We start from the raw sequence: 24,878 nt of genomic DNA on the forward strand, positions 1-24,878 counted from the left end.
TTTGGAGGTGTTGAGTATGAGAGTGTGTTTTGGGGGATTTGAGTGAAAGGGTGTGTTTTGGGGGTGTTGAGGATAAGGGTGTGTTTTGGGGGTTTTGAGTATCAAGGTGTGTTTTGGAGGTGCTGAGTATCAAGGTGTGTTTTTGGGGTGTTGAGTATAAGGGTGTGTTTTTGGGGTGTTGAATATAAGGGTGTGTTTTTGGGGTGTTCAGTATAAGGGTGTATTTTTGGGGTGTTCAGTATAAGGGTGTGTTTTTGGGGTTTTGAGTATCAAGGTGGTGTTTTTGTGGGGTTTGAGTAACAAGGCGTGTTTTGGAGGTGTTCAGTATATGGGTGTGTTTTGGGGGTGTTGAGTACAAGGGTGTGTTTTGGGGGTTTTGAGTATCAAGGTTTGTCTTGGGCGTTTTGAGTAACAAGGTGTGTTTTGGAGGTGTTGAGTATAAGGGTGTGTTTTGGGGTTTTATGCGTGAGGGTGTGTTTTGGGGGATTTGAGTGAAAGGGGTGTTTTGAGGGTGTTGAGTATAAGGGTGTGTTTTTGGGGTGTTGAGTATAAGGGTGTGTTTTGGGGGTTTTGAGTATCAAGGTGTGTTTTGGGGGTGTTGAGTGCAAGGGTGTGTTTTGGGGTTTTATGCGTGAGGTTGTGTTTTGGGGGATTTGAGTGAAAGGGTGTATTTTGAGGGTGTTGAGTATAAGGGTGTGTTTTGGAGGTGTTGATTATAAGGGTGTGTTTTGGGGGTTTTGAGTTTCAAGGTGTGTTTTGGAGGTGTTGTGTATAAGGGTGTGTTTTGGGGGTGTTGAGTGTCAAGGTGTGTTTTTGGGGTGTTGAGTGTGAGGGTGTGTCTTGGGGGTTTGGAGTATCAAGATGTGTTTTGGAGGTGTTGAGTGTAAGGGTGTGTTTTGGGGTTTTATGCATGAGGGTGTGTTTTGGGGGATTTGAGTGAAAGGGTGTATTTTGAGGGTGTTGAGTATAAGGGTGTGTTTTTGGGGTGTTGAGTATAAGGGTGTGTTTTGGGGGGTTTTGAGTATCAAGGTGTGTTTTGGGGGTTTTGAGTATCAAGGTGTGTTTTTTGGAGGTGTTGAGTATAAGGGTATGTTTTGGGGGGTTTGGGTATCAAGGTGTGTTTTTTGGTGGTGTTGAGTATATGGGTGTGTTTTGGGGTTGTTGAGTTTCAAGGTATGCTTTGGGGGTGTTGAGTATAAGGGGATGTTTTGGGGTTTATGCGTGAAGGTATGTTTTGGGGTTTATGCGTGAAGGTGTGTTTTGGGGGATTTGAGTGAAAGTGTGTGTTTTGGGGGTGTTGAGTATCAAGGTGTGTTTTGGGGGTGTTGAGTATCAAGGTGTGTTTTGGGGGTGTTGAGTATGAGGGTGTGTTTTGGGGTTTTATGCGTGAGGGTGTGTTTTGGGGGATTTGAGTGAAAGGGTGTGTTTTGGAGGTGTTGATTATAAGGGTGTGTTTTGGGGGTGTTGAGTAAAAGTGTGTTTTGGAGTGTTGAGTATCAGGGTGTGTTTTGGGGGTGTTCAGTATAAGGGTGTGTTTTGGGGGTATTGAGTATAAGGGTGTGTTTTGGGGGTTTTGAGTGTCAAGGTGTGTTTTGGGGGTTTTGAGTATCAAGGTGTGTTTTGCAGGTGTTGAGTTTCAGGGTGTGTTTTGGGGGTGTTGAGTATCAGGGTGTGTTTTGGAGGTGTCGAGTATAAGGGTGTGTTTTGGGGGATTTGAGTGCGAGGGTGTGAACATAGTTTCCAAGTTCCGAGTGCACATCATCATACGGAGTGTAATTTTGCTGCAAGAGAAGAGTTAAGTCTTGTTCCACCCTTTGGAGCTCTCATGATAGATTGCTTAATTATTACCACTTTATTTCCACAATTTCCAAACAAATTACATAACGTTTTTATCGTTGTTGTCTTAAAATACCAGTGATGTGTTCGTTCATCCTTCATGTTTTAAGATCACCTTGAGTAAACAAACCTCCCAAATGATAGGCTTCCCAATTATAATAGTGATGTACACATTACCTGTACCTGTCGTACCTGATTCATTTCTGTTTCTGAGATTGTCTACCAGAGAGAGAGAGAGAGAGACCATGTTATTCTCATCAATCCATTTTCATGGACTGTCTTTCACATGGAACCCTCCCCCCACACCGCATGCTTATGGAACACCCCCCCCCCCACTGCTTGCGCACAGAACCTCCCCATACCGTGTGCACATGGAACCCACACCACCCCCACCCCCAAGGCACACGGGTTTTACACAGAACTCCCCCCTCCCCCCTCCTCACATATGTGCACGGAACCATCTCACACCACGTGTGTATGGAAAGGCCACCCACCGCATGCGCATGGAACTACCTCCACCGTGTTGACACGGAACTCCCCCCACCATGTGCGAATGGAATCCTTCCCACCGCGTGCGTAAGGAACCCCTCCCCAACCAAGTGCACATGGAACCCCCTACCCCCCCCTCTCCGTTACAGCATGCACAACTGAACTGGTTGCCGAAGCTCATGTGGTTTCCAAAGCTTTTGCAGAAGCGGTTTAGCGGTTGTGGATTGTCAGGAGAAGGAAACACAGTGCTGCTGTTATCAAGAAGGACAGAAGGGCAAAAAGGCAGTTTTGGCACATGGTTGATATCCGAAGCGAACCCATGTTCCCATTACGCAACTCTTTACCGGGCCCTTACCCTGCCGGTTTGGCTCTGATTACCGGGTTCCTGCCATTAGCCAAAGTGTTGTCAACGTGGAAACGTGTTGCTTCATGAGATAATTATGGAGCTTTAAAACCAGGTCGACGAAGCAAAGCGTTTTCCCGAATTGGGGGAAAATAACTCATGCTCTGCCAGCTCCCAAAATGACCTCCGGTTGATCGAGGTATCCTATGAGGTGGGGGCAGGGTTGGGGAAAGGCTCTCTTCAAAGGCAATAAAAGTATGAAACTGGAAGGGCACTGGTGGATGGCATACCTCTGCCAGGCTGATTAGTTAATGTTTTGTATCTTACTGATAAGTTGGATCTGGTTGTGTACCTGAGCTAAAATTGAATCTGCTTGTTCTTGTCACCTAACCAACTCACCGACCAAGTTTCGTCCAAATCCATCCATAACTATTTGAAATATTGTGCTATATATAATTTTAGCCATCACTCAATGGTGAAGAATCACTGAAAAAATTCTCGGATCTGGATCCGGATTTGGATCTTCACCAAGGTCGAATCAATTCTTCCTTATTACATACCCAAGCTGCCCACCAAGTTTTGTCCAAAAATGTCCACAACTTTTTGAGATATCCTGCTATATGTCGTTTTGGCCTGATCTCCCAATGGTTAAGTATCACTTCAAAATAGTCTCAGATCCAGATCCGCATTCAGATCTTCACCAAAATCTAATAATTTTGTCCTTATCACATATCCAAGCTCCACAAAATTTTGTCCAAATCCATCCACAACTTTTTACAGCGCGTGCGCTGTATACAATTGCACCGAGTTTGAAATGTCCCCGGTGTCTACCACGTCTACCACGTCTCCGGTGTCCCCTGTCCCCCCCCCCCCCACGTGTCTCAGGACAGCCAATGACGGCCGTCCGGTAGATGCAGTACGTAACCGAGACGGAAATAGCAAGAATTGACGGAAATACCCGAGTATTTCAATGGAAATTTGTGAAACGAATGTGTTATATATGCGAAAACCATTAAATTTATTGCTTGACGGGAAAAAATCAAGAAACGCGCCCCTCTCATGCACGAATGAACGAAAGATGTCATTTCCGCCCACCATCGCATTTCGCGCCGAAAGACGTCATTTCCGCCCACCATCGCATTTCGTGCCGATCGCCGAACGCTGAAAGCGAAGTTCTTCTTATGCTATCATTCTTTTGCGGCCCCCTGCCACGCTGTATCGAACAATTTCATTCCTTCTGTTATATATAAAGGTGCTTATCACAATAATAACAAGATTTTTACATTTCAAATATTAAGTACGCTTTTTAATTGTTTTTCAACTGAAAAAGCATAAATTGCATATTTTAACATTAGTGTACTCATTTGTTTCACCACACACGCTGTATTGAAGGATTTCACTTGTTTTATCCCCCACTGCGTGGTGGAAGGGGGATATTGTTATCACCCGGGTCGTCCGTCCGACTGTCCGTCCGTCCGTCCGTCCGGCTGGCTGGGTTTCAACATTTATAGCTGTGAGTGCGATAACTCATAAACTGTTCGCCATATCGATTTGAAATTTGGGTCACACATGTACCACCTGAAAAGGAAGAACCCTATTGATTTTGGGCGTGGCCATATCCAAGATGGTCGACTAGGGCGGTCCGTCCTTCCGGCTGGCTGGCTGGGCGTCAACATTTATGGCGTCAACATTTATAGCTGTGAGTGCGATAACTCATAAACTGTTTGCCATATCGATTTGAAATTTGGGTCACACATGTACCACCTGAAAAGGAAGAACCCTATTGATTTTGGGCGTGGCCATATCCAAGATGGCCGAATGAGGTGGCCATCTTGAAAAAAAATGTTTTTTGTAATAAATGGAAAACCGCTTATCTGATTTCAGTCATTTTTCAATGGCGGGAGATTCCCCATCTCTGACGGTATATTTGAGATATTTTATTCACAAACAAACAAACAAATGACACACACAACCGACCAACATAATTGCCGAAATCCGAAGGATTCTGGCAATTAACAAGAAGATGTCATGCAGTGCATGATACTTGCAAATTCCATAAAACAAATTTTATCTCAAAAATAATTGGTGGTTGAATTCAATGACCAAATATGCAAATCCTCTTCAAATTTCAAGTGAATTGGATGAAAATTGTTAATTTTAGAAATTCGGCCTAGGTTGACCTTTTGGCCTATGCGAACCTCCAAAATAATTGTCTGGTTGAATTCAGTGACCTGAAATATAAATCCTCTTCAAATTTCAAGTCAATCGGATGAAAACAGGATTTTAGAAATACCATCCAAGTTGTTGACCTTTGGCCTATGCTGACCTTTTGGTCGATGCTGACCTCAAATATCATTGGCTGGTTGAATTCAGTGACCTGAAATGTAAATCCTCTTCAAATTTCAAGTCAATCGGATGAAAATTGAGGATTTTGGAAATACCACCCAAGTTGTTGACCTTTGGCCTATGCTGACCTTTTGGTCGATGCTGACCTCAAATATCATTGGCTGGTTGAATTCAGTGACCTGAAATGTAAATCCTCTTCAAATTTTAAGTCAATCGGATGAAAATTGAGGATTTTGGAAATCTCACTGAAGTTGTTGACCTTTGGCCTATGTTGACCTTTTGACCTCAAAAACAATAGGCTCCTTCCTAATGTCAAACCCTACCATGTGGTGAAGTTTCGTGAATATCGGTTTAAAATTGTGACCTGGAGGGGACAGACGGGCAAACACAGACAGACACAGACAGACACAGACAGACACAGACAGACACAGACAGACACAGACAGACACAGACAGACACAGACAGACACAGACAGACACAGACAGACACAGACAGACACAGACAGACAGACACAGACAGACAGACAGACAGACAGACAGACAGACAGACAGACAGACAGAAGAACAAAATCGACAAACCAATACACTTGAAAAATCTTCAACTTTGCAAGTAACAAACAAACAAACAAACAAGTAAACAAGCAGTCATAGACTGGTACTTACGAAATCGTCAACTTGACCTCTGACCTTGTCTAATAAAAGCTGTCTCTTGAGAAGGTAGCGACGCAAACCAGAAGTTTCTACGATGATTCTGTATCAAACCATCAAAAATCGTAACGTCGACCGAAGCAAAAATCTCCATTTCTCCACGCAATTATTTAATATTATTTTATCAAAGTCACAAAACCGTAATATTCGGCCATCCACCAACAATCTTTACATAATCCGACGGCTTAGCGAGTCAGGGATGCGACGATAACCTTTATTGGGATAAAAAAATGACTTTTAAACACCATCTTTATCGAAAACACCGTCGGCGCGCACACGGAAAACCTTTACGTGATCAACGACGCCTCTGCTCGAGCGCACTGCATCAAGTGACGACCCGTGACGCGGCGAGTGAAATATTTTTTATACAATCTTAAAACGTCTCCAAAACATCTGATTTTTACCAGAATTTCGACAACCGAGTTTTAAGCGTTCTAAGCGATCGCAAAAACCGAAGACAAAATGAAAATCGAAGTTAAAACGAACTCGTAACATCGAGCGAAGCAAAAATACTCCATTTGTCCACATGAATTTACGGAATTATGTTTGACCTCACTGTGACCTTGACCTTTGACCGATTTTGACCAAAATGTTATCAGCGCAAGCCACCACCCTCCTGAATCACGTGGTGTAATTTGACATTGGTAGCTTCTTCCGTTCTCGAGTTATCGTGCCTACAAACAAACACACAAACAGAGGACGGAAGTGATCAATATACTTATGAAATCTTTAGATTTCGTAAGTAACAAACAGACTGATGGGTAAAAACAGAACGTCCATCCACCTTAGGTGGGGGAGGTAACAATAAATGTCACTTTGTGTCAGTTTGTGTCAGTGTGTGTGTCCCCTCCATTACTCCAAAACCTGAAACAGAGCATCTTGAAACTTTGCGTGGATACTAACGGAACTCCAAGGAAGTGCATGAGTGAAAATTGGGTGTTTAGATTAATTAAAACTCCTCTTTTGACGATAGTTAAAGGGCTTATTTAATTACATCCTTTAGCAGGCACATCCTCTGGCATCTCACTCTTGATGGGGTCTACAGGTGCATCCTCAATTACCCGGGGCTTAATTCGTCATTTTGTTCGGCTTGCTCAGCAATGCATTCAGTTGGAACAGGTCACAATGGTTTATCAATAACAAAGTGCTCAAAATGTTTTTTTTCACTTTCCTCACTGATATCATCCAAAGCTTCATCCACCGATGCATCGCTGGGTACATCACTTTTTTTTAAGTGCGATAGTTTTCAAATGAAGAGCATGGAGTGATTTCATGCATTATATGATGCAATTTTCCATGATCTACTCTCACAGACCAATTCAAGCATATAATGGAACTATAATTTGAGTTTGGAGGATCGGATAATGTGGATTAAATAACTCAAAATCTGGCGTGAAATCTGAAAATGTTAAGAAATCGGCGATGTTTAGTTTTTGCGGTATGTGCCATAACCAATTGGCTTGCTCTCGCTTGCCAAGCCAGACGTTCCTTATCAACCATTGAATTAGAGTGCTTGCTTGAGTGCTTAAGCCACTTGCTGAGTGTTCTGCAGTCGATCGTGGTGCAGTTATTGTCCCTATCAGGATGTGCAGTTTGCAGTTGCTACAAGGTAGAGGAACATATGGGTAGATTTGGGTCTGTAAATTGACTCTCCATTTGAGTCTGTAAAAGCTTCATCCCATATCTGAAGGAGGTTTTCAACCTCAGCAGTGCACGAGCGATCGCGTTTTTCCTTGTCCTCGTCACTGTTCCGAAAGCAATTGGTTATTTTATATCACCTGGGTATGCTTTACAAAGGTTGTGTGGTTTCTCTTTGTGAGTTTCACAGCAAAATATATTCAACAGCACATGATTTCTGAGCCCTTTGCCGGATGAACGTGTTTTCTAAATTAGAGCCAAAAAATTTTCCCACCCGTCACATGACGATTGGCAGCTGTTTATGAAGATTGATGTTGATGCACATCTCCCTGAAACGTCGATGTAAATGCAATGTTGTTTTTTTATTTGTTTATTGAAATTCCCCCAAAACAAGGGTGAAAGCCACTCAAGGTTTTGGGGTTGTAAACAGGACGTACTGCAGTCGGTAATCACACCGACTCCAACCTGCTGATTCCTGAAGAATTTCAAAACACGAATATGTAAATGCATATATATATATATATATATATATATATATATATATATATATATATATATATATATATATGTTGTTGTTCGTCTTTCGACTGCTCCCGTTAGGGGTCGCCACAGCGGATCATCCGTTATGATCCGCATACTGATTTCGCATAGGTTTTACGCTGGATGCCCTTCCTGACGCAACCCTGGTCGCCTCTTACGACACAGGGATAAGGAATGGGTTTCGCCATGATTCTGGGCTGCCCTACACCCTCTCATAGCGCAGCCCAGTGCAGAGCACCCTTCCTCAAGCGATCCTCCAAACCAAGCCTCCGAGTAGCTGGATTACAGGCGCACGCCACTACGCCCGGTATGTGTGTGTACATATATATATATATATATATATATATATATATATATATATATATATATATATGTACATATATATATGTACATATATATATATATATATGTACATATATATATGTACATATATATATATATATATGTACATATATATGTACATATATATATATATATATATATATATATATATATATATATATATATATATATATATATATATATATATATATGAATCCGACAGGGGTCGTTCGGTCCCTCTACGGGGGAAATTTGATGCAGGGGGAGCTCCGGCATTGTCGCCGTTGCCCCCAATGCTACCTCTGGGTTTGGCTGCAGGGAACGATCTCCCTCACAGGTGTTGTCTTGAGCCACGGATTCCTCTAAGATTATTTCAGAACCCACCTGTACCAGCTCGTCTTGGTCCGCCATGATTCGGACCGAGAATTAAATAAAATTTTACTGCTGCTCCTAATTTCGGAGGGAAAGGGGGGGGGAGGAGTTGCCAAGCACACCCCTGATCCGAATGCCATTGATTTCTCTATGGAGGCGGAGGGGTTTGAGATCCCACTACTGACACCAAACTGTTGCGGGCCGGGGACCGGTGGGGAGATACGACCACAAGGTGGGGGAGTTACGTCGTCTCCCACCGGACTCCCAGAATTGTAGGCCGTCGCTCACGGATAATTACGTGAGGCGGCGGGTCGCTTAACCGACTGTGGACGCCAATAACTCAACCGCGTGGCATAAGCTCTTTTTGTCTAGAACCAATTTATCTAATTAACCACGCGGTTTCGACTTCCGTGGAACCACGCCCTCGATACGCCTTGCCCGATCCGGATCACTCTACCAACTACCAACTCCAGCAACCACCTTTACGGATCGGATGCAGCCGAGCGGAACTACCAAGGACGTACTGGCAAGAATGAACAGAATATCGGGAATAAAGACCTGGCTAAAACTCAAATCCGAACCATGTTGGACCAATGAAGGAAAAGACGAAAACGAACTGGGAACATTTCTGAAATTATTTATTTGCACTAAAGTGAGGAAATGTATGTGGCACAGGAACAGGTTTATTGGGAATGTTATGCAGGGGAAGATGAGAGAAAGATGTGGTGCGACAATTTTACAGCAACTTAAAAGGAGACACAGAGCAGACTTGTCGCGAGAATAAAACAGGCAAGATTTACAATGATCAAATGAAAACACTTATGCAATTCTACTTTAAGACGGCGCCACACACTCAAATGCACACTCAGGCAAAAATAAACCCAGATGTATTGCAAAGGACCTTTTGCAGCCAGAGAGGGAGGTGAGCTGAGATCGCAGTTCTTTCAGGTACCTGAGCATTGGAGGGGAGGGATGCTCCGTGGTGCGGCACCTGTCAATGGTCGTGCGGCTCAGTCCACGGCCGTCCGCATGGAGACCGTGTCTGCGAAGGAGCCCAGGTCAAGTGGAGCGGAGTCTGACGCAGGGATCAGGGCTGACGAGAGACCCGGTCAAGGTCGGGTCGAGGTCTTCCCAGTTCTCTCACACTCGAAACGAACGACCCCCAAAGAGCGTAACCACTCCACGACCTTCCTCCTTTCTTTCGCGACCAGCCGACAAACTGTCTCACTCCAACGATCCGCTCAAGACAACTCACTTTCCAGCTCACTCTCAAGACGACTCACTTTCCAGCTCACCAGACCACTCTGAACGAATGGTGTCGTAATTTATAGATGTCCCTCAGTGGGGAGGGGCCTTGGTGAAGCCGACATCACTGTTCGTCCGTCCGTCGCCCCTCTCTCGTCTCCCCGTCCGTCCTTCACCCCTCTCTCGTCTCCCCGTCCATCCGTCGCCCCTCTCTCGTCTCCCAGTCCGTCCTTCGCTCACTCTCGTCTCCCCGTCCGTCCGTCGCCCCCCTTGTCTCCCTGTCCATCCATCGCCCCCCCTCTCAGCCCATCTGTCCGTCGCCCCCTCTCTCTTCTCCCCGTCCATCCGTCGCCCCCCTCTCGTCTCGCCGCCCGTCCATCGCCCCCCTCTTGTCTCCCCACCCGTCCGTCGCCCTCCTCTCCTCTCCCCGTCCGTCCGTCGCCCCCTCTTGTTGCCCCCTTCTCGTGTCCCTGTCTCTCCGCTCTCGTCTCCCTGTCCCTCGGTCGTCCCCCTCTCATTTCCCCGTCCCTCCGTCGCCCTCCTCTCGTCTCTCCGTCCTTCCGTCACCCCTCTCGTCTTCCTGTCCGTCCGTCACCCCCTCTGATCTCCCCATCTGGCCATCGTCGCCCTCTTGTCCGTTCCTTGCCCCCCTCTCCTCTCCACGTCCGTCTCTCGCCCACCCCTCTCGTCTTGCCGTCGTTCCCCTCTTGTCTCCCCATCCGTCCGTCACCCCTCCCTCGTCACCCCGTCCGTCTGTTGCACCCCTCTCGTGTCCCTGTCCCTCCGTCGCCCCCCTCTCGTCTCCCCGTCCCTCTGTCGATCTCCTCTCGTCGCCCCCTCTCGTCTCCCTGTCCGTCCGTCGCCCCTCTCTCGTCTCCCCGTCCGTCCGTTGCCCCTCTCTCGTCTCCCCGTCCGTCCGTTGCCCCGCTCTCTCGTCTCCCTGTCCGCCCGTCGCTCCTCTCTCATCTCCCCATCCGTCCGTCGCCCCTCTCTAATTTCCCCATCCGTCCGTCGCTTCTCTCTAGTCGACCCGTCCATCCGTCGCCCCTCTCTCGTCTCCCCGTCCGTCCGTCGTCCCTCTCTCGTCTCCCCTCCGTCCGTCGCCCCTCTCTCATCTCCTCGTCCTTCCGTCGCCCCTCTCTCGTCTCCCCGTCCATCCGTCACCCCTCTCTCGTCTCCCTGTCCGTCCGTCGCCCCTCTCTCGTCTCCCCGTCCGTCCGTCACCCCCCTTGTCTCCCCGTCCGTCCGTCACCCCCCTCTCATCTCGCCGCCCATCCGTCTCCCCTCTCGTCTCCCCCTGTGTCCTTCGCCCCCATCTCGTCTCCCAGTCCGTCCTTCGCCCCCCTTGTCTCCCGGTCCGTCCGTCACCCCCTCTCATCTCGCCGCCCATCCGTCTCCCCCTCTTGTCTCCCCACCCGTCCGTCGCCCCCTTCTCCTCTCCCCGTCCATCCGTCGCCCCTCTCGTTTCCCCCTCTCGTGTCCCTGTCCCTCCGTCTTCCCCCTCTCGTCTCCCTGTCCCTCCGTCGCCCCATCTCTCGTGTCCCCGTCCCTCCGTCGGCCTCCTCTCGTCTCTCCGTCCCTCCGTCACCCCTCTCGTCTCCCCGTCCGTCTGTCACCCCCCTCTCATCTTCCCGTCTGGCCATCGTCCTCCTCTTGGCCGTTCCTTGCCCCCGCTCTCCTCTCCACATCCGTCTCTCACCCCCTCTCGTCTGGCCGTCGCCCCCTTTTGTCTCCCCATCCGTCCGTCACCCCTCCCTCGTCACCCCGTCCGTCCGTTGCCCCCCTCTTGTGTCCCTGTCCCTCCATCGCCCCCCTCTCGTCTCCACGTCCCTCTGTCTCCCTCCTCTCGTCGCCCCCTCTCGTCTCCCTGTCCGTCCGTCGCCCCTCTCTCATCTCCCCGTCCATCCGTTACCCCTCTCTCGTCTCCCAGTGTGTCCGTCGCCCCTCTCCCGTCTCCCCGTCTGTCCGTGCCCCCTCTCTCGTCTCCCTGTCCGTCCGTTGCCCCTCTCTCGTCTCCCCGTCCGTCCGTCATCCCCCTCTCATCTCGCCACCCATCCGTCTCCCCCCTCTTGTCTCCCCACCCGTCCGTCGCCCCCTTCTCCTCTCCCTGTCCATCCGTCGCCCCCTCTCGTTTCCCCCTCTCGTGTCCCTGTCCCTCCGTCTTCCCCCTCTCGTCTCCCTGTCCCTCCGTCGCCCCCTCTCGTGTCCCCGTCCCTCCGTCGGCCTACTCTCGTCTCTCCGTCCCTCCGTCACCACTCTCGTCTCCCCGTCCATCCGTCACCCCCTCTCATCTTCCCGTCTGGCCATCGTCCTCCTCTTGGCCGTTCCTTGCCCCCGCTCTCCTCTCCACGTCCGTCTCTCACCCCCCTCTCGTCTGGCCGTCGCCCCCTTTTGTCTCCCCATCCGTCCGTCACCCCTCCCTCGTCACCCCGTCCGTCCGTTGCCCCCCTCTTGTGTCCCTGTCCCTCCGTCGCCCCCCTCTCGTCTCCCCGTCTCTCTGTCGCCCTCCTCTTGTCGCCCCCTCTCGTCTCCCTGTCCGTCCGTCGCCCCTCTCTCGTCTCCCCGTCCATCCGTCACCCCTCTCTCGTCTCCCAGTCTGTCCGTCGCCCCTCTCCCGTCTCCCCGTCTGTCCGTGCCCCCTCTCTCGTCTCCCTGTCCGTCCGTTGCCCGTCTCTCGTCTCCCCGTCCGTCCGTCACACCCCCTCTCATCTCGCCGCCCATCCGTCTCCCCCTCTTGTCTCCCCACCCGTCCGTCGCTCCCTTCTCCTCTCCCCCGTCCATCCGTCGCCCCTCTCGTTTCCCCCTCTCGTGTCCCTGTCCCTCCGTCTTCCCCTCTCGTCTCCCTGTCCCTCCGTCGCCCCCTCTCATGTCCCCGTCCCTCCGTCGGCCTACTCTCGTCTCTCCGTCCCTCCGTCACCCCTCTCGTCTCCCCGTCCATCCGTCACCCCCTCTCATCTTCCCGTCTGGCCTTCGTCCTCCTCTTGGCCGTTCCTTGCCCCCGCTCTCCTCTCCACGTCCGTCTCTCACCCCCCCTCTCGTCTGGCCGTCGCCCCCTTTTGTCTCCCCATCCGTCCGTCACCCCTCCCTCGTCACCCCGTCCGTCCGTTGCCCCCCTCTTGTGTCCCTGTCCCTCCGTCGCCCCCCCTCTCGTCTCCCCGTCTCTCTGTCGCCCTCCTCTTGTCGCCCCCTCTCGTCTCGCTGTCCGTCCGTCGCTCTCTCTCGTCTCCCCGTCCATCCGTCACCCCTCTCTCGTCTCCCAGTCCGTCCGTCGCCCCTCTCTCGTCTCCCCGTCCATCCGTCACCCCTCTCTCGTCTCCCAGTCTGTCCGTCGCCCCGCTCCCGTCTCCCCGTCCCTCTGTCTCCCTCCTCTCGTCGCCCCCTCTCGTCTCCCTGTCCGTCCGTCGCCCCTCTCTCATCTCCCCGTCCATCCGTCACCCCTCTCTCGTCTCCCAGTGTGTCCGTCGCCCCTCTCCCGTCTCCCCGTCTGTCCGTGCCCCCTCTCTCGTCTCCCTGTCCGTCCGTTGCCCCTCTCTCGTCTCCCCGTCCGTCCGTCATCCCCCTCTCATCTCGCCGCCCATCCGTCTCCCCCTCTTGTCTCCCCACCCGTCCGTCGCCCCCTTCTCCTCTCCCCGTCCATCCGTCGCCCCCTCTCGTTTCCCCCTCTCGTGTCCCTGTCCCTCCGTCTTCCCCCTCTCGTCTCCCTGTCCCTCCGTCGCCCCCTCTCGTCTCTCCGTCCCTCCGTCACCCCTCTCGTCTCCCCGTCCGTCCGTCACCCCGTCTCATCTTCCCGTCTGGCCATCGTCCTCCTCTTGGCCGGTCCTTGCCCCCGCTCTCCGCTCCACAGCCGTCTCTCACCCCCCCTCTCGTCTGGCCGTCGTCCCCCTTTTGTCTACCCATCCGTCCGTCACCCCTCCCTCGTCACCCCGTCCGTCCGTTGCCCCCCTCTCGTGTCCCTGTCCCTCCGTTGCCCCCCCTCTCGTCTCCCCGTCCCTCTGTCGCCCTCCTCTCGTCCCCCCTCTCTCATCTCCCTCTCCGTCCGTCGCCCCTCTCTCGTCTCCCCATCCGTCCGTCACCCCTCTCTCGTCTCCTCGTCTGTCCGTCGCCCCTCTCTCGTCTCCCCGTCCATCCGTCGCCCCTCTCTCGTCTCCCCGTCCATCCGTCACCCCTCTCTCGTCTCCCTGTCCGTCCGTCGCCCCTCTCTCGTCTCCCCGTCCGTCCGTCACCCCCCTTGTCTCCCCGCCCGTCCGTCACCCCCCTCTCATCTCGCCGCCCATCCGTCTCCCCCTCTCGTCTCCCCCTGTGTCCTTCGCCCCCATCTCGTCTCCCAGTCCGTCCTTCGCCCCCTTGTCTCCCGGTCCGTCCGTCACCCCCTCTCATCTCGCCGCCCATCCGTCTCCCCCTCTTGTCTCCCCACCCGTCCGTCGCCCCCTTCTCCTCTCCCCGTCCATCCGTCGCCCCATCTCGTTTCCCCCTCTCGTGTCCCTGTCCCTCCGTCTTCCCCCTCTCGTCTCCCTGTCCCTCCGTCGCCCCATCTCTCGTGTCCCCGTCCCTCCGTCGGCCTCCTCTCGTCTCTCCGTCCCTCCGTCACCCCTCTCCTCTCCCCGTCCGTCTGTCACCCCCTCTCATCTTCCCGTCTGGCCATCGTCCTCCTCTTGGCCGTTCCTTGCCCCCGCTCTCCTCTCCACATCCGTCTCTCACCCCCCTCTCGTCTGGCCGTCGCCCCCTTTTGTCTCCCCATCCGTCCGTCACCCCTCCCTCGTCACCCCGTCCGTCCGTTGCCCCCCTCTTGTGTCCCTGTCCCTCCATCGCCCCCTCTCGTCTCCCCGTCCCTCTGTCTCCCTCCTCTCGTCGCCCCTCTCGTCTCCCTGTCCGTCTGTCGCCCCTCTCTCATCTCCCCATCCATCCGTCACCCCTCTCTCGTCTCCCAGTGTGTCCGTCGCCCCTCTCCCGTCTCCCCGTCTGTCCGTGCCCCCTCTCTCGTCTCCCTGTCCGTCCGTTGCCCCTCTCTCGTCTCCCCGTCCGTCCGTCACCCCCCTCTCATCTCGCCGCCCATCCATCTCCCCCCTCTTGTCTCCCCACCCGTCCGTCGCCCCCTTCTCCTCTCCCCGTCCATCCGTCGCCCCTCTCGTTTCCCCCTCTCGTGTCCTTGTCCCTCCGTCTTCCCCCTCTCGTCTCCCTGTCCCTCCGTCGCCCCCTCTCGTGTCCCCGTCCCTCCGTCGGCCTACTCTCGTCTCTCCGTCCCTCCGTCACCCCTCTCGTCTCCCCGTCCATCCGTCACCCGCCTCTCATCTTCCCGTCTGGCCATCGTCCTCCTGTTGGCCGTTCCTTGCCCCCGCTCTCCTCTCCACGTCCGTCTCTCACCCCCTCTCGTCTGGCTGTCGCCCCCTTTTGTCTCCCCATCCGTCCGTCACCCCTCCCTCGTCACCCCGTCCGTCCGTTGCCCCCCTCTTGTGTCCCTGTCCCTCCGTCGCCCCCCTCTCGTCTCCCCGTCTCTCTGTCGCCCTCCTCTTGTCGCCCCTCTCGTCTCCCTGTCCGTCCGTCGCCCCTCTCTCGTCTCCCCGTCCATCCGTCACCCCTCTCTCGTCTCCCAGTCTGTCCGTCGCCCCTCTCCCGTCTCCCCCGTCTGTCCGTGCCCCCTCTCTCGTCTCCCTGTCCGTCCGTTGCCCGTCTCTCGTCTCCCCGTCCGTCCGTCACCCCCTCTCATCTCGCCGCCCATCCGTCTCCCCCTCTTGTCTCCCCACCCGTCCGTCGCTCCCTTCTCCTCTCCCCGTCCATCCGTCGCCCCCTCTCGTTTCCCCCCTCTCGTGTCCCTGTCCCTCCGTCTTCCCCTCTCGTCTCCCTGTCCCTCCGTCGCCCCCTCTCATGTCCCCGTCCCTCCGTCGGCCTACTCTCGTCTCTCCGTCCCTCCGTCACCCCTCTCGTCTCCCCGTCCATCCGTCACCCCCTCTCATCTTCCCGTCTGGCCTTCGTCCTCCTCTTGGCCGTTCCTTGCCCCCGCTCTCCTCTCCACGTCCGTCTCTCACCCCCTCTCGTCTGGCCGTCGCCCCCTTTTGTCTCCCCATCCGTCCGTCACCCCTCCCTCGTCACACCGTCCGTCCGTTGCCCCCCTCTTGTGTCCCTGTCCCTCCATCGCCCCCCTCTCGGCTCCCCGTCTCTCTGTCGCCCTCCTCTTGTCGCCCCCTCTCGTCTCGCTGTCCGTCCGTCGCTCTCTCTCGTCTCCCCGTCCATCCGTCACCCCTCTCTCGTCTCCCAGTCCGTCCGTCGCCCCTCTCTCGTCTCCCCGTCCATCCGTCACCCCTCTCTCGTCTCCCAGTCTGTCCGTCGCCCCTCTCCCGTCTCCCCGTCTGTCCGTGCCCCCTCTCTCGTCTCCCAGTCCGTCCGTCGCCCCTCTCTCGTCTCCCCGTCCATCCGTCACCCCTCTCTTGTCTCCCAGTCTGTCCGTCGCCCCTCTCCCGTCTCCCCGTCTGTCCGTGCCCCCTCTCTCGTCTCCCTGTCCGTCCGTTGCCCCTCTCTCGTCTCCCCGTCCATCCGTCGCCCCTCTCGTTTCCCCCCTCTCGGCTCCATGTCCCTCCCTTTTCCCCCTCTCCTCTCCCTGTCCGTCCGTCGCCCGTCTCTCGTCTCCCCACCCGTCCGTCGCCCCCTTCTCCTCTCCCCGTCCATCCGTCGCCCCCTCTCGTTTCCCCCCTCTCGTGTCCCTGTCCCTCCGTCTTCCCCCTCTCATCTCCCAGTCCGTCCGTCGCCCCTCTCTCGTCTCCCCGTCCGTCCGTCACCCCTCTCTCGTCTCCCAGTCTGTCCGTCGCCCCTCTCCCGTCTCCCCGTCTGTCCGTGCCCCCTCTCTCGTCTCCCTGTCCGTCCGTTGCCCCTCTCTCGTCTCCCCGTCGATCCCTCGCCCCTCTCGTCCTCCCCCTCTCCTGCCACTGTCCCTCCGTCTTCCCCCTCTCATCTCCCTGTCCGTCCGTCGCCCGTCTCTCGTCTCCCCACCCGTCCGTCGCCCCCTTCTCCTCTCCCCGTCCATCCGTCGCCCCCTCTCGTTTCCCCCCTCTCGTGTCCCTGTCCCTCCGTCTTCCCCCTCTCGTCTCCCTGTCCCTCCGTCGCCCTCCTCTCGTGTCCCCGTCCCTCCGTCGGCCTCCTCTCGTCTCTCCGTCCCTCTGCCACCCCTCTCTTCTCCCCTTCCGTCCGTCACCCCCCTCTCATCTTCGCGTCTGGCCATCGTCCTCCTCTTGGCCATTCCTTGCCCCCGCTCTCCTCTCCACGTCCGTTTCTCGCCCCCCTCTCGTCTGGCCGTCGCCCCCTTTTGTCTCCCCATCCGTCCGTCACCCCTCCCTTGTCACCCCGTCCGTCCGTTGCCCCCCTCTCGTGTCCCTGTCCCTCCCTCGCCCCCCCCTCGTCTCCCCGTCCCCCCGCTGCCCTCCTCTCGTCGCCCCCTCTCGTCTCCCCATCCGTCCGTCGCCCCTCTCTCATCTCCCTCTCTGTCCGTCGCCCCTCTCTCGTCTCCCCGTCCGTCCGTCACCCCTCTCTCGTCTCCCCGTCTGTCCGTCGCCCCTCTCTCGTCTCCCTGTTCCTCCGTCGCCCCCCCTCTCGTCTCCCCGTCCGTCCGTCACCCCTCTCTCGTCTCCCCGTCCGTCCGTCGCCCCTCTCTCGTCTCCCCGGCCGGCCGTCGCCCCTCTCTCGTCTCCCCGTCCGTCCGTCGCCCCCTTCTCGTCTCCCCGTCCCTCCACCGTCCTCCTCTCGTCTCTCTGTCCCTCCCTCACCCCTCTCCTCTCCCCGTCCGTCCGTCACCCCCCTCTCATCTCCCCGTCTGGCCAACGTCCCCCTCTCGTCCGTTCCTTGCCCCCCTCTCCTCTCCTCTCCACGTCCGTCTCTTGCCCCTCCTCTCGTCTGGCCGTCACCCCCTTTTGTCTCCCCATCCGTCCGTCACCCCTCCCTCGTCACCCCGTCTGTCCGTTGCCCCCTCTCGTCTCCCCGTCCCTCTGTCCCCCTCCTCTCCTCTCCCCGTCCTTCCGTCATCCTCCTCTCATCTCCCCATCTGGCCATCGTCCCCCTCTTGTCTCCCCATCCGTCCGTCACCCTTCCCTCGTCTCCCCGCCCGTCTATCGGTTCCCTCTCGTCACGCGCCCCCATCATCGCCCCTGCCCCGACCTCTCCTCCCTCCTTGTTGTCCTCCCTTCTCCTTTGCTCATCTCTTTCCCCTGTCGTCCCCTTCAAATTGAGTTCAGACTTTAACTGATCCTTGTTCTGCCCGTTCAATAGTATAAGGACACACTCTGTCTTTGTGTGCAAGAGAGATGAGGGGGGTCATGGGACAGTGCTTGGTGCTTCCCGAACATCTCTACGCCATGTCCATCGGATCAGGCTGTGAACTCGTGACTGCTCCAAATTGAAACCCTGTTTTATCCATCGTGTTTCGGTCTTTGGAATCCACTGAGGGGCGTTGAGTATTTTCCTCCGACACTGAAGGTTATGCGTTCGCTCCTGTTTGTCTGTTTGTCTGTTTGTCTGTGAACATGATATCTGAAAATGTTGTAGACGGATTCGGATGAAATGTGGTGGACAGGTTGGGGTGTGACAAGGACGAATTTTTTTGGATTTTGGTGAAGATCGTGATCCAGGTCTGGATATGACCATTTTAAAACTGATTCTTCACCATTGACAGATGGGGCCAACAAACAATCTATATATTTATCACGATATTTCAAAAGGTTACTAATGTCAGATCAACATTAACTCTCCCTCTTCGCACTTCGTGTCCTCACTGTCCCTCTTCGCACTTCGTGTCCTCACTGTCCCTCTTCGCACTTTGTGCCCCCCTACCCTCCCTCTTCACACTTTGTGCCCCCTGCCCTCCCTCTTCACACTTTGTGCCTCCCATCCTCCCTCTTCGCACTTTGTGCCCCCCCCCCACCCAGCCTCTTCTTAATTTGTGCCCTCACCTTCCCTCTTGAACTTTGTGCCTCCCTGCCTTCCTCTTCACACTTTGTTTCCCCTGGCCCTCTTTGCACATCATGTTTCCCCAACCTCCCTCTCTGCACGTGTCCTCACTTTGCGCCCCCCACCCTCCCTCTCCGCATGTGTCCTCACTTTGCGCCCCCCCAACCTCCCTCTCCGCACTTGTCCTCACTTTGCACCCCCCAACCTCCCTCTCCGCACTTTGTGCCTCCATCCTCCTTCTCCACACGTGTCCTCACTTTGAACCTCCCCCCCCAACCCCCATTACTCCCTGGCCACAGTGTCCCCACCCTCCCCGCATGTTGCCCCGGAAAATGAGGAACCCGATTGAATGAGCTCTACATTTTGCAAATGGCAGATGGGGCGTGTTCACTGCTCTCGTTCCCACTGTACAGGGCTCAGACGGTACCCCCACACCCAAAGTGCGTTTTCTTTTTCATTTACTCCACCCCCCACCCCTCAAATGCTGCATTGCGTGTTTTGATGAACTTGCAGTGAACTGAAATCATCCATCCCATGCTGCCTAACTCAAAGCAAGATCTTCTCAAGCCCCTTAAAGCAAAGTGAGATCATTCCATGGCCACCAAAAAGAAATGGAGATTGCCTCAAGCCCCCGAAAGCAAACGAAGATCATCCCAGAGTCAAATGTATGTTGTCGAACTGGCACAACGTCCGGATGCGGGCTTTGGGGGTTTTGGGGCATGGGCAGCTCACTTCCCAGATAATGCATTCACAAGACGGTCATAGAAAAGGCAAACTTGGTGGATATGGAACCATCTGCAAAGAAAGCATGTGCCTTGTCAAGGGAACTACATAATATGGCATTTTTGCTGCACGATGTCACGTGATCGCTGCGCCAGGGCACTTTTGTCTGCATGGTACCTCCCCCACCTCCCCTCTTCGTGAATGGCATGCAAGACGAACTGCGCACACAGAGGTTTTCTTTTACTGCATTGTCTGACATGGTTTAGCGGTGCAGAAAGGTATATTTGGATACCTGTCCCTGGGTACAGTGTTGCTGTGGGTTTGGACAGAAAGGTAAACATCCTCAGAATATGGGCCACTCATCCTCCCCTTTATGTATAAAAGCTCGAGCAATAGCCGGTTGAGGCGTGACGTGAGCACAAGAGGGAGTGGATACCTTGTTTTGGGAGTGGGGAGGCGGTGTACTGCGCTTGGCTCACAGCTAGCACGTTTGCTCCACGCGATACCCTGAGGGGGTAAAGAGTTTTGAGCGGGAGGGCAGGAGGAGGGGCAGCGGCGGGGATGACGGCAGTCGATGACGTCACGGGTGGTTACGCTGGAGAAGCTCGGGTTGTGGGAGCACCGGGTCGTGCGGCGGTTCGCTCGGTTAATCTGTTCGGTTTCCTTCACGACTGGTCCCCCCTCCCCATTCCCCCACCATCACCACAACGAATCTTCAGCTGCAGCGAGTGAGGGACGAAACGAAACGTGCTCGTGTGTCCTTTCACAGCAGTTTCATTGCTGCATCGCTTCGGCACCCCTCTATCGTTCTTCAGAAGGAACATCGCGGCCGGGGCTTCGGCTTCGAGATGGCGACGCAGGCGCTCGGGGCAGCCTCACGTCGCCAGTCGTGTTACCTGTGTGACCTGCCACGCATGCCCTGGGCTATGCTGTGGGACTTCTCCGAGCCCGTGTGCCGAGGTTGCGTGAACTACGAGGGTGCGGACCGCATCGAGCTTGTGCTGGAGACGGCACGCACGCTCAAACGCAGCCACGGTTTCCAGGAAGGCCGTTCGCCAGGCCCGGCAGCGGTTAAGGCCGAGAACTTGCCCAAAGATCTTTTGTCCATGAACCATGTGGAGATGAGCGGCCGTCTTCACCCCGGAGTTCAGCTGCCTCTCGACCGCTATCACCTGTCAGGTGAACGTGGGGGCCGCTTGCTTGAGTTCCCACCTCCTGCAGCACCAGGTCGCATCACCAATGGACTGCCCGCGTCTCCGGCCGTCAATGGTTTCGCGAAGTCTGAAGAGCCGCCCGAGTTGCAGCGCCAAAGTCCCAACCCGCGGCGGACTCACTCGGTGCCCCCACCGGGTGCGCTGCCACCCAGCCTGATCCCGCACCACCTGGTTAATGGACCACCCTCTCAGGCTGTACTGCCTGCAGCCTTTGCAACCCATGCCGGAGTGGGCCGCCATTTGTCTGCCACGGTGGCGGCCGCGGTGGGTCTTCCACTATCTGCTGCGGGACTCGATATGGTGAGCGGGAAGCGCGGGTTTCATTCCGACGGAGATGGCCGTGAACGACGCAACGCGGATGCCCTAGCTGAGTTGGCGGACAGCTTGCGCAGCCGTGCCGAAGATTGGACGGGAAGACCGAAAGCGGTGCGAGACGTGCTCGTGGCGTTGTCCAATAGCATGCCGTTCGATGTGCGTTTCAAGCGTGACCCGGCCTTGCAGCATGGCCGCGTGGTGGCGTTTGACGCGTCGAGCAAAGTCGGTATGGATTACTATGAGCTTAAAATGTTCATCGAGTATCCCACAGGCTCGGGGGTCGTGTTTCCAAGTGCTTCAGGTGTCGCACGACAAATGAGCCAGGATAGTATGAAGGAGTTAGCTCGGGGCCTATCATCCGGACTCAAATGGCTTGAATTTGAAAAGAAGCATGGCTCTGGGGATTGGCGCCTGTTGGCGGACTTACTTCCAGACCCTGTGCGGTTCTTCAAGGAGCCACTACGTATGGACATGTTACCTTTACCCTACCTGGACCCCTCCTGGCCCATATTGCCCACTGTCTATTGCAATGTGTCTCGCAATGCAGCGGGATCCCGTGGACCACGCAAGAGGAAGGCGTCGCCTGAACCCGATGGAAAAATAAATGGGGATGAGCAGCAGCAGCAGCAGCAGCAGCAGCAGCAGCAGCAGCAGCAGCAGCAGCAGCAGCAGCAGCCAGGCCCACCACTACGACAGGCATGGATGACTCCTACGGGAGTATCTACCGGATTTGTGGCACACCCAGGACCAGGCGCATCGATCAACCCCAACCGGACGACGCCGCCTGATGCAAGCATGCGTAATGGACCATCTCCAATGGCGGCGCTCATATCTGTGGCTGACAACTTAGGTGGAGGGAATGCGTTATCACCCAAGGATGCGGGTTCTGCAGCCGGAGCGGCCGTGCAACCCTCAAGGCGTGGCAGCACCAGTCCTGTTTCTCCATCATCGGTGGGAGCACGGCGGGCTGCGGGTGCAGCCTCTCGGAATGGGGACGGAGCAAGGCAGGGTTCGCACCCTGACGCTGAGCACGGCGGTGTCCCGCTGGGTCCGCCCCCGCCTGGCGCTCCCATCCCCAGCACACCAGATGCGTCGGTGACCGGAGGTGGTGCAGGAGGAGGAACGGGAGGTCCTCTATGTTGCACCAACTGCCATGAACGCCTGGAAGACACTCACTTTGTGCAGTGCCCGTCTGTGCCGGCACACAAGTTCTGTTTCCCATGCTCACGTGAGAGTATCAAGAAGCAGGGCGTGAACGGAGAGGTGTACTGTCCGAGTGGACAGAAGTGTCCGCTCGTGGGGTCAAACGTGCCATGGGCTTTCATGCAGGGTGAGATTGCCACCATTCTGGCCGTAAAGAAAGAAACTGAGCACTGAGGGGGAGCTCGGGTTCTGGACTCCATTAGTCTTGTGGGCAACTGTACATACCGTGCACCTGCTCTTTTCTCTTCCTTTTCTTTTAAATTCCCTAATACCAAGTGTCATATATTTTTGGAGTTGTGTATTGTTTCAGTAAACAATAGTTTTCCCCCTCCGTTTCCCTCATCTTTTCTTCCACCATTCTCCCATAACCTCCCTTATAGCGTTGTATCTTTTCACTCTTGTTAACTTTGGTACAAAAAGCATTTACCTGTCATCTTTGCCGCTAATCAAGATTGAGTGCAGGATCGTCGATGATGAACTGCGCATGTGGTGACCACGTGGCTTGATATATCTGCCCCCCTTGCCCCCCCCAAGTCCCCCACAACTGCTGGATGTGTGCACAGGTTTAGATTTGCCAAAGCGATGGCCCACGTATCGTCCGTCACTTGCACTCGTACGGATCAAAATCACACCTGTTGTTGTCCCGAACGAATGCTTTGTCATGGAGAAAACTTTGTAAATACAGATGTGTGTACAATCCGCATCCCTTGTGAGTTCTCTTTGGGCTGAACATTCAAACCCTTATTGGGACTAAACCAAACGCATCAAGACCAGGTATGTGCACTCACTCACCCTTTAGTTGTACTATTTTATATTCCATTCCATTGAAATAGTTGGTTATGTGTTTCTTGCAGCGCTATAGTTGGATGGCGTGTGAGTGGAGGGAGGGTGTTGGAGCTGGATTGAGATGGCACGATTGGTCGTTTTGCTGTTTGCTCTCAGTGGAAGGGGGGGGGGGATGGATGGAATGTATTACTATAAACGCCATGAGGACAGAGGGCCTGTTACTCTTGGGATGAGTGTCGCAACTTCTATTTTGCCATGTGTTTCTAGGTGTGGGAGGTGGGAAGAGGGGTTAAAGAGTAATGTGTTTCATTCTTCCAGCACTTTTGGGCAGCAGGGGTTGTGTTCATGTTGAGGAGGGTGGGGGAGTATATGCCACAACAGTGCTACAGGAGGGAGGGGACATGTTGGTGCTGCTCTTGCAGAATCCCATAACCATGTGCTTTGGGATTTCATAGTTTTTATTAAGAATAAAATACTACCTGTTTAGCTGTACCACACTCGGTGCACCTGGTGGGCTGGATTGTGCACAGTTTATTTGTTTCCTTTGACTCACTTGGAGCAGGAACCATTTGAATTCCTTTTTAAATTGTTTACTGTCGAGTTTTCTCTCAGGATGGCGTCTTGAAGGAAGGAAGGGCGTTCAGTGGGAGTAAGGGTAAGTAAAGTGCATGTTGGAGTTAGTAGAGGAAGGCGTTTTGAAGCGGTAAGACATGCGCTGTGGTCGTGGGTTGGTGAGGACGTCCAAGTGGATAGGGATATTTGGGCTGGGCTCTATTTTGGGTGGTCAAGTAGGAAAGGGTGGAACATTTAGTGGCTGGGAAGGGGGAGTGGTTGTTTAGTGCTCGGTTTTTCTGCTGCAGACTTGGAGATTTGGGGCGCGGAGATGGGGGGTGCTCTGCCTCGCTCGATGCTGTTCTGGCACAACACGCGACGACCGTTTCCAGAATGACTAATTTATATTCCATTCTGCAGGGCATGGCTTGCCTCACGTGAAGCATGCTTTGACAGCAGAGCGAGGCCCAGGCTTTGTCGACAGGCTCACTGGAACTGGCCTTGGTAGACAGGCTCGTGAAGCCCAGGCTTGGTGGACAGGCTCACTAGGATTGCCTTGGTAGACAGGCTCGCTGGGACTGTCCTTGGTAGACAGGCTCTTGAAGCCCAGGCTTGGTGGACAGGCTCACTAGGACTGCCTTGGTAGACAGGCTCGCTGGGACTGGGATTGGTGAACAAGCTCGCCGGATGGGTGTTCGCCCGCCGGATGGGTGTTCGCCCGCCGGATGGGTGTTCGCCCGCCGGATGGGTGTTCACCATTCCCAGCACCCTGGTAGACCCTCTGCTTGTGCACAATAGTCCTTCTTGCAGATTGGAACCCTGTCCAAGATTCTGGGCAACTTGCTCGGCCCGTGTTTGGCATATGGCTTTGCAGACACAGGTCATTCCTTTGTTTTGTCCATGCCCTTGGGCTCGCTCTGTTCTTTGGGACAGATGCTTTCGCCACTGATAACTTTGGACTGTCTGATAAGCTGTGATGCACGTTGGCAGCTGTAGCTCCATTTGGTTGCACTGAAGTTGACTTTCAGATAAAAGTGCACTATAAAGAAATCTGGAGCAAAGACCAGTTGATGGAAAACAAACCACTGTGCCACTCGAGTTGTAAATCCCAAGCTTGTTTGGACTTTGCTTCATTGATAATGTTCGGTGAATTCGGTGATGGTTTTTTTGGGCGGGGCAAATGATAATGTTCCATTTCAAAAGGTTCTGCAATTCGAGCGTGCTTTCGGCTTCTGCCAGGACCTTTGGACGTCGTCTTTCCCGACAGGTTCCTGAATGGTCGACTTTTACAGAGCGCCTTAATCCAAGAAAACGTCTCCG

The 24,878-nt window shown here is 54.4% G+C and overlaps 4 protein-coding genes across 17 annotated transcripts in view; all 4 read left to right on the forward strand.

Moving 5' to 3' along the window:
• The window catches only part of KIAA0586 (KIAA0586 ortholog), a 389,421-nt gene that overhangs the window by 102,777 nt on the left and 261,766 nt on the right, over positions 1 to 24,878 (forward strand). The window lies entirely within an intron of this gene.
• LOC147022540 (uncharacterized) lies at positions 9,590 to 12,119 on the forward strand (the record flags this gene model as incomplete). The annotated part of the gene is made up of 2 exons (XM_085887135.1): positions 9,590 to 9,706; positions 10,863 to 12,119. Coding segments are annotated over exons 1-2 (1,374 nt in total), but the record flags the coding sequence as incomplete, so codon positions are not given.
• LOC147022541 (uncharacterized) lies at positions 15,698 to 19,530 on the forward strand. The gene is made up of 2 exons (XM_085887137.1): positions 15,698 to 16,734; positions 19,375 to 19,530. The coding sequence occupies exons 1-2, from the start codon at positions 15,700 to 15,702 to the stop codon at positions 19,528 to 19,530; spliced, it is 1,191 nt and encodes a 396-aa protein (XP_085743263.1). The 5' UTR covers positions 15,698 to 15,699.
• On the forward strand, positions 20,063 to 22,923 carry LOC147022542 (interferon regulatory factor 2-binding protein-like A). Its single transcript, XM_085887224.1, has one exon. It carries the CDS (start codon positions 20,337 to 20,339, stop codon positions 22,392 to 22,394), a length of 2,058 nt encoding a protein of 685 aa, XP_085743350.1. The 5' UTR covers positions 20,063 to 20,336; the 3' UTR covers positions 22,395 to 22,923.

This window comes from Eptatretus burgeri, chromosome 7, assembly GCF_056783735.1.
Source record: "Eptatretus burgeri isolate ZD-2024b chromosome 7, Ebu_testis_v1, whole genome shotgun sequence".
In the NCBI taxonomy this organism is placed as follows: Eukaryota; Metazoa; Chordata; class Myxini; order Myxiniformes; family Myxinidae; genus Eptatretus; species Eptatretus burgeri.